Here is a 9,907-nt window from a genome sequence, read left to right on the forward strand (position 1 = left end):
AGATTATGCCAAGGAGTTTTATATCTTCTCTTTTGCCTCTTATGATACACTTGCAGCAGTTCTATTGCAGAAAAATGATGAAGGTTTAGAGCACCATGTGGCCTTTTTCAGCAAAATTTTGAGGGATGTTGAACTAAGGTATGACCTTATTGAAAAACAAGCTTATTCTCTCATAAAATATTTAAAGGCATTCATAATTTATATTCTACATTCCAAAGTGGTTGCGTATGTGCCTTTATCCTTAGTAAATGATGTCCTAACTCAGCCAGATATTGATGGAAGGAGAGCTAAATGGATTGCGAAATTCATAGAGTTCAACATAGAGGTGAAGCACACCAAGCTTGTCGAAGGCCAGGGCTTGGCTAAGCTTCTGGTTGAGGAAAATTGCAGTTTGTTAGACATCAATTTCATGAGTTCAAATTCGGGTGGTAAGTGGGCAGAGGAAGCAGCAGAAGAGCAAGAGAAAAATCAGTCTTTGGCTGAAAATCTAGCCACCTATGAATGGTATTCTAGTGTAGTTAATTTTTTGCAGAAGCTAGAAGTCCCTCCAGGGCTTAGCTCAAGTCAAGCCTGGGCCATTAAGCTCAGATCAGCCAAATACTGTAGTAATAAAAACCTTCTTTATTGGAAAGACCCATCAGGGATCCTCTTGAGATGTCTAGACAAAGGACAATCTATGGAAGTCACGCACCATTTCCATTTTAGCATCTGTGGAGGGCATCATTATTTGAAAATGACAACCCACAAGATCCTGAGAGCTGGGTATTATTGGCCTACTCTGTTTTCTGTTGTGTTTTCTTTTGTGAAGTCTTGTGACAAACGTTAAAGGTTTGTAGGAAGACAACAGCTAAAATTTCTGACCTTGAAGCTAGTACACACCAATGGTCCCTTCCAGTAAGGGGGTTTAGACTTCATAGGTGAGATCAATCCACATTCCAGTGGCCATCACAAATGGATCTTGGTAGCCACTGATTATTTCACCAAATGGATTGAGGCTATACCCACTAAAAATACTAATCATCAAGTTATCATAAAGTTCTTGAATGAGAATATTTTCACTAGATTTGGTTGCCCAACCAAACTAGTCACTGATAATGCAGCAGCTTTCAGGGTAGAAGAATTGGTGGACATGTGTGAATCTATGGCCATTCAATTGGTGCATTCTACCTCATATTATCCTCAAGGCAATGGCCTGGCAGAATCATCTAGCAAGAGTCTTGTAAGGATAATTAAAAAAATGTTGGAGGACAACAAAAAGAACTGGGATTCCAAGTTGAAGTTTGCACTATGGGCTGATAGAGTTACCAACAAGAAATCCATAGGAAAATCTCCATTTAAGCTGGTTTATGGTGCTCATGTTGTTTTTCCTATCCAGTTGATTCTCCCTGTGGCCAAATTCTCGCAAGAAGAACAGGATGAGGAGAACGACATGGCGAGGAGAATGAGTAATTTGGTTGAGTTACAGTAGATCAGAGAACAACTGGTTGAGAAGTCAAGGATTCATCAGAAGAAGATCAAAGAAACCTTTGATAGAAAGGAAAAAATGGACAGTTTTCAGGTTGGTGACCAAGTTCTCAAATGGGATGCATTGAAGGAAAAGAAGGTCAACCATGGTAAATTTGATTCCTTATGGACGGGACCATTTGTCATTTCTTAAGTTCAGATGAACAATACATTCATTTTGCACAATTTGGAGGGGGAAGGTGTTTTTGATGGCCCAGTCAATGGGCGGTTTTTGAAACTTTACTTCATATGAGGCTTTAAGGCCTTAATATTGTAATAGGTTTTTTCTATTTTTGTTTTTTATGCAAATAAACTTAATGCCCAATGGAACACTAGGAGATAAGTTTTTTTGGTTGTTGTTGGAAAGGTAGTAATCTGCAGTTCTTGAAACCTCACAGTGAGGCTTTCATCCCTAGAAGGAGCCAGTCTTAGCCCTGAGGTACAATGCTGCTATTTTTACAAAAATGTCCCTTGTTTTAGCTCTGATGGTCCATGTCTCCTCTTGCTCCGCTTTGGCCATAAGCCAGACTTCAAAAATTATACACCCGAGCTCATAAATATTGGCGGGTCCACCCTCGGTTCATCTCTTTTCCACTGTACTCCCATTCTCTAACCTCTGATCAGATCGATCTTCATCGTCCATTTCATTCGCCGATCCAACAACTATCGTGCATCGCTTAAATCACCCATTGGCGTATCACAATTCCATCGCACTGTCTGCTAACCCTTCACCTCTGCGATTAACGATCAGATCTTCATCATTGATCTAAACTCGATCTGACAGTTTTCGCTTAGCCGATCAAATCAACTTGCATGATGATCCTCAACCGTCAATCTTCATTCACAACGATTTTGGGTGAGCAACGTGCACGATGATTAATGACCCAAAAAGTGGTTTCCTATCTCCTCCTCACTACTATGTGTCACTTGATGAGTGGAATCGGGTGCCAATTTGAATTACCACTTACCTCTTGTGGTCTCGCCTGAAATACCACCTTTCACTTTGAAATCTGCTAATGCAATATCAATTCCTCTATCTCTGTAATATGATCTTGTCCATTGATCATATTGATCCAGCAGCCCTATTTCCCACTTCCCACCAGTCACCCAGGGAGGAAATTTGTTGGCTCTATCATTGTTTTTTGACAGTCAAATAGTTGAACTAAAATAACGGAATATATGGCCCAAAGGGGAAAAAATAGCACGATGCGGCCAAACCAACAAAAATGGTCATGGAACGTCACTAGCACGAGCGAGCCACCTGATAGCGCGACAAAATTACCAGAATTTGGTAATTGTGTTGTTAGAAAAAGATACCTCTGAGCTCATGTTTATCTAGTTATGGCATCAAGTAATTAAGAAGACAAAGGGGATAGATTAAGACATTTCGAGCCTCAAAAGATTTGAGAGCATTTTAAAAAGCCTATAAATAGTTGAAAGTTCGAGGTATCAAGGGTTCAACTTTTGGAGACTTTGGATACTCTTTTCCTCCTAGTGTCTCATCTTCATTCCAGTAATGCAAGCTTCTTTTGTTGTTACATGTTCAATTTCCATCTTCTCATCTATTCTAAGCTTGCACTTGAATAGGTTATTCATGTTTTCTTCTGTATCTAATGCCAGATAACTATCATCTTATCTTTGCGTTGATAAGTTAGATTTGCAAGCTTCATTTACTTTCTATAGCTAGCCATTCATATGTGTTTATGTATGTATCTACTGGTACAATCAGGATTCTCCATCTATTCATTGAATCTATAAACTTTGAGCATTAGTGGTCAAAAGCCTTGTCAAGCTGAGGGTGTTCATGCATGTCTTGAGTGAAAACAGAGTTGAAACAATCATTTGACTTGATCCAAACCCCAGTCCATTCCAATAGTTCAAAGAACGATATTGAAGATTTATATGTTACCAGGCATCTCCGAGCTACAACCTAGGAGACTTTCCTGGAGTGCTAACAAGACCATGAGGCAATCTTTCTCACAATATAACCATGGTTGGTTTTCATATTCACACAATATCTGTGACAATGCGACAATGGACCATGGTTGACCATGGTGGATGTTCATATTGAGACAATTTTTGTCACAATGTGTCATTGGAGAATGATTGACCATGATTGACCATAGTTGATTTCCATATTAAGAAAATCACATTATAATATAAAAAATTTATTATGAAAATAATAATAATTACTTGTTGTTAACCATGATTATTATTATTATTATAGTATATAAAATGGTGTTTTTCGCTAGAATATGATAATACAATTTATAGAGAGATTGCGGTTTCTTGTTATTTGAAATACAATCTTGAATTTATAATTGGATTAGACACCCTAAAATTACTTTGAGAACTTTGTAAATTAAACAACATAAATTTATGATTCTTAAAAACTTTATCAAATTTGATCAAAATTTACCAAGAAATTACCATAAAAATAACCATTTCATCGATAAGTTATATATATATATATATATATATATATATATAAAATCAAAAATCAAAAACAATGAAACACATTATAACCCTTTTACATTTCTAAGTAACACAATACTATATAAATAAAATAAAGTAAAATGTTTATTTTATAGAGATTTACACTATTTAATTGATTTTAAACCATTCAAATCTTTACCAATTGTTTTCCTATATATTTTATTTCAATGGTTAATGATTTAACGATGCTAATTAATAATTCTACCATTTTATTGATATTTCCCGTGTGTCTAATTTCAATTGGCAATAATTTACTAATAATTTTGAAATGTTTAAAAGTATATTTATTATTTGATTGTAAATGGTTTGAGTATTATCTTGGAAGGTTGGAACTTAAATATACTTATTGTTGAATAATGATATTGCTTTGATTTAAAGTCTAAATACAAACCAGTATGCCCTAAAGGTATGCACTTATTTGATACACAAGTTTGCAATATTAATGACAAGTGAAATGAAAAAAACAACGAGTAATTTGTCATCGGCTGAAAGTCAGTCGTGGCTCTTGCATGTGGGATCAAGACCTAAATAACTATTTCCGTTGCACACCTACTGGGAATTCCTTAACCTGAGTCGCCTCTAATCGTGATTGGCTCTTGTCACTAGTGAAATTAAAATATTCAGAAAGGTGCGTCCGGTCGTTCTGGACATTCTCATTATTTGGTTTTTTTCCGAGGGAAAGATTGAGTTAAAGATTGAGTTTTCATCAGTTGGGCTTTAGACAGGAAAGGGTTGAATCACAAGGTATATAATAACTGCGATAAATCATTTTTGTTAGTCCAAGAGCCCAAATTTCTTATTATATTTGTGGTCCTTGCAGGTAGCGCAGCAGGTACGACCTACGAGTTCAGGGTTGGAATGATGAGCCTTCTATCTATCTATATTATTGGAATTTCTATATGCCAAACTTTTTGAAAACTGTATTATTGGAATTTATATATGCCAAAACTTTTAAAATGCATGTTCGATACCAAGATTACAATGAGTTTTTAAAATGCGTGCGGGATTTATAGATTGACATTACAAAAAATATTGTTGTTTATAATCACCGTCACCTTATAGTCTTTTGCCAATTTTTAAGAATGGCATTTTTCTTTGTTAAAGATTTCAGAAAGCATATTGAACATAGTCAATGATCCCATTGGTATGAAACCCAATTCCACTCCATAAACTTAGGCTACATAATGTCAGATAATTTCACTTTATGCCAAATTAACTCCATTTTACACCACCTCTAGTTACATGACATAAAAATCAGATTTGAATTGAAAAAGAAGGAGTTACAGCTCAGAGGGGAGCACTGCACCTGGAGACTGCACTCAAACAAAGAGAAATCTCTCCGTACACTCTACTATTCATCAAATGAACAATTACATCATCAAGCACATTTACTAGAACTCAGGAAGTTGCAACAAAACTCCTAAACTCTAGGAACAAATCCTAAACTAAGGAGATACGTTACAAGTTGTGTAACCATTTCTCCATTAATACAAAATAATATTAATTATTTTCAACTCCCCCCCTCAATGGAGAAAGGATTATCCTGAACTCCTAGCATCCCTCTAAACAATTCAAACTTTACATGCCCAAGAGGCTTAGTAAAAATATCAGCCATTTTATCACAAGTTTTACAATATTCAACACATATCTCTTTTGACTGTTGTTTCTCTCAAACAAAATAAACCTGAGTATCGATATGCCTGGTATTTTTATGAAAGACTAGATTGTATTGAAGCTTGATGGTACTCTGGTTGTCGCTTTTGATAATAGTTGATTCTTTCTGCTCTTCTCATGCATCGTTGAGAAGTCTTCTCAACCAGATAGCTTCACATGTGGCTGCACACAATGCTTGGTACTCAGCTTCACATGAAGATAAAGCTACAATGTGCTGCTTTTTGTTGCTCCATGCTATGACCCCGAATCCAATGCTGAATGCGTAACCTGTGAAAGATCTTCGATCATCCAAGTTACCTGCCCAATCGAAATCTGAAAAACCTGCTAGAATAACATCAGAAGTGTCAGTGTACAAAATGCCATAATTACTAGTACCACTAAGATACCTCAACACACTTTTTGCTGTGACCCAGTGACTTTCAAGTGGTTTTGACATGAACTGGCTCAACACACTAACAGTATATGCCAAATCTGGTCTAATTGTTGTCAGATATATCAAACTGCCAACTAGCTATCTGTACATGGTAGCATCCACCCCTTTAGTACCGTCGTCGCTACTCAACTTTAAGTTCTGTTGTAATGGTGTTGTTGTTGATCTCCACTGCTCCATTCTGAACCTTTCCAACAAGCTTCTGGCATACTTTCCTTGAGTAAGAAAAGTTTGTCCAGAGTCTCTCCATACCTCCAATCCCAAACAATAATGAAGGTTTCCGAGATCTTTCATTTCAAACACTTGTGACATCTGCTGTTTGATTTCTTTGATCAGATTGTTAGCATTCCCTGTTATGATCATATCATCTACATACAAAGAAATCAAAATAATTTTCCTTTGTTTATTAAACTTGCTATACAGATTTGGATCATTCAAGCTCCTATGGAAGCCATGCTAAACAAAAAATGAGTCAATTTTCTCATACCACGACCTGGGTGCCTGTTTTAAACCATAAAATGCCTTTTTCAATTTACACACAAGATGTTCCTACCCCTTTTTCACAAAACCTTCAGGCTGTACTAAATAAATTTCTTCCTTCAAGTCACCATTTAGAAATGCACACTTGACATCTAGCTGGTGTAGCTGCCAATTGTGTTTTTTTGCTAAGGAAATTATCATTCTAATGGTGTTTAATTTGGCTACAGGAGCAAAGGTGTCATTGAAATCTATTCCCTCTTTCTGTGAGTAACCCTTTGCTACCAGTCTAGCTTTAAGTTTCTCTATAATCCCATCTGCATTTATTTTTGGTTTATACAGCCATTTGCATCCTATGGAGGTTTTACCTTCAGGGAATTCAACCAAATCCCAAGTATGATTTCTGTTTATTGACTCTATTTCCTCATACATTGCAACCCTCCATGCATCAGATTTACTTGCTTCCTCATAATTTGCAGGTTCTACAATGTTTAAAATCTTTGACATTAATGCATAGTCTTTCAATTTAGATGATAATCGATTCTTCCTCCCTGATCTCCTTAGTGGGGGTCTTACCTCAATTCTGTCTATTTTAGCCTTTTCTGGGCTTGCATCTTCATTGATTACATCGTATGTTCTTCTTCTTGTTTCTCCTCCTGCTCTTCATCTTCCTCACTGTTTTCTTCCATTAGCAATGGAATGTGCCAATCACTGTTAGAGTCATTCTTTCCTTCTTCAACCTGTTCATGAAATATGACATCTCTGCTTGTAAAAACCTTGTGAGTCATAGGATTAAATAACTTATATGCCTTGAACTCAGTGCCATATCCAACAAATATACATTTCAGGGCTTTAGGATCTAACTTCTTTCTATCTGCTTTAGGTATTTAAGCATAAGCTTTTGACCCAAATATTCTTAAGTGACTTACTGCTGGTTTGAATCCAAACAATGCTTCAAAAGGGGTTTTGAAGCCTAGACATCTAGTAGGACTCCTATTCTTTAAATACATAGCAGTGTTAATAGCTTCTGCCCAAAGACCATTTGATAGACCCTTACCTTGAAGCATGCTCCTTGCGCGCTCCAAAAAAGTTATGTTCTTCCGTTCTGCCACTCCATTCTGTTGTGGAGTGTGGGGCACTATAAACTGTTGCACAATCCCATGATGCTTGCAGAAATCCATGAACTCTCCCAACCTGTATTCTCCCCCTTGATCTGAGCGGAGAATTTTTATCCTTTTTCCTGTCTGGTTTTCTACCATGGATTTAAACTCTTTAAAATACTGAAAAGCTTGACTCTTTTTACTCAGAAAGTATACCCATGAAAATCTAGTGCAATCATCTGTAAATAAGAGAAAGTAATATGCTCCTCCTAATGACCTGGTTTGCATAGGTCCACAGATGTCTGTATGCACTAGTTCTAAAATGTCTCTTTCCTTTCTATTAACATGCAAAGGGAACTATTCTCTATGAATTTTCCCTAATGCACATCTATCACAATCTAGCTTAACATTATGGAAAACAGGGAGTCCATCGACCATACCTTTTCTCTGAAGTAGGATGAGGTCTTGCAGATTAATATGGCCGAATCTTTGATGCCAGAGATTTTCGGCTGTCGATCCAGCTGCAACCATTGCTTGTTGTGGCATACTCTTCACATCTAGTCTATACAAATTCCCCACACGCACTCCTGTTGCAACTGTTTCCATCTGGCTATCCTTAATGACACAGTTAGTCTTAAAGAATTGAACTTGCATGTCCTGATCAGTAATCATTGAGACAGAGACAAAAATTTTCTCAATTCCTGGAACATACAATACATTTTTAAGGTGTCTAATGTCTCCACTAGGTAATTTTACAGGAATGTCACCATATCCTTTGATCTCATGTCTGTTATCATCTCCTAAATAGATTTTCGACCCACATGAAGTTTCTTCAAGAAATTCAAACCAATCCTTCTTACCAGTGATATGTGAGGATGCACCAGAGTCGACATACCATATGTCGTCCTCATCTTCCTTTGAAGCGGAAAGAGCACAATCGACTATAAATAGTCGAAGTTCGTGGCTATGATCCTCCTCTTCCTTAACTAAGTAACCCTTATGTTTTCTCTGTTTGTTTCTTCCTTCGTCTGCCTGCCTCTTATAACAATCTTTAATCTCATGTCCAGGTTTTCCATAGTAGAAGCATTTTTTGATGGGAAAATTATTAGCAGACATACCTTTAAATGGTCTCTTCTGAAATTTGTTGGCTCCTTTCTGCTGCTACTGTTGCGGTTGCGGTTGCTGATGCTGCTTCCCTTTATACTATCTCCTTTTTGCCATTAGAGCAAGGTCATTGCTCTGTGATTTCAGATATTGTCGTCGCTCTTCTTTCTATATCAGAATCCCTGTCAGCTCTTCAAATGAAGGGGCTTTCTCCCTTGCTGACAACCCTGTGATAAACGTCTGGTAATCATCAATCATTCCGTTCAACATGATCGTGACCAGATCTGAATCGAAAACTTTCTCTTCGATATCTCCCAATCTGTCCTTTAGGTCTTTGACTCTAGCAATGAATCCAGCAACGGATTCATTCTCCTCCATCTTCAATGCAAACAGCTTGCCTTTGAGTGACAAGACACAGTTTGTATTCTGCGTCTGGTATAGGTTTTTGATCGTCATCCAAATGTCAGTGGCCGATTTACAATCTCTAATATGTGGGATAACATTGTCCTTGACGGACATCTTCAATATGACCTTTGATTTTGTCTCCCTTTTATCCCAATCTTGTTCTTGTGTGGCTAATCCTGATCTCAGCTCATTTCTTGTAACGATCGACCACGCATTTGCACTTTCAAGTAAAGTCTGCATCTTGAATTTCCAGTTGGTGAAATTTGATCCATCGAGTTTGCCAGACTCGTGGAGATATGATTCTAAACTGTTATTCATATTGGATTGATAAAATTTCTGATCCTTTGATGAATAAGTCTATCCAACTGTACACTTTCAGGATACTAAAAAAAAATCACCACATACCAGATCTAAACCTCTGTTTTGCTGAGAAAAAAAAAAAATTGTATCTCCAATGCGCCACCACCGGGCAAGTCCGATCTGCTACCACCGAACAAATCTAGAACTCCAATGCGCCACCACCGGGCAAATCAAATCTGCTGCCACTGAACAGATCTGGAACTCCAATGCGCCACCACCGGCAAGTCTGATCTACTGCTACTGAGTAGATCAGGAACTTAAATGCGCCACCACCGAGCAAGTCCGATCTGCTACCACCGAGTAGATCAGGAACTCCAATGCGCCACCACCGGGCTACTCCGATCTGTTGCCACCGAAC

The 9,907-nt window shown here is 37.4% G+C and overlaps 1 protein-coding gene across 1 annotated transcript; it reads right to left on the reverse strand.

Annotated features, from left to right (window-relative positions):
• Positions 1-8,952: 8,952 nt before the first annotated feature.
• LOC149199648 (uncharacterized) lies at positions 8,953-9,507 on the reverse strand. The gene has a single exon (XM_089400639.1). The coding sequence runs from the start codon at positions 9,505-9,507 to the stop codon at positions 8,953-8,955; it is 555 nt and encodes a 184-aa protein (XP_089256765.1).
• Positions 9,508-9,907: the final 400 nt, after the last annotated feature.

Source organism: Pinus tabuliformis, chromosome 2_1 (assembly GCF_031772625.1).
Source record: "Pinus tabuliformis cultivar Carrire ecotype Pingquan chromosome 2_1, CPIR1, whole genome shotgun sequence".
Taxonomy (NCBI): Eukaryota; Viridiplantae; Streptophyta; class Pinopsida; order Pinales; family Pinaceae; genus Pinus; species Pinus tabuliformis.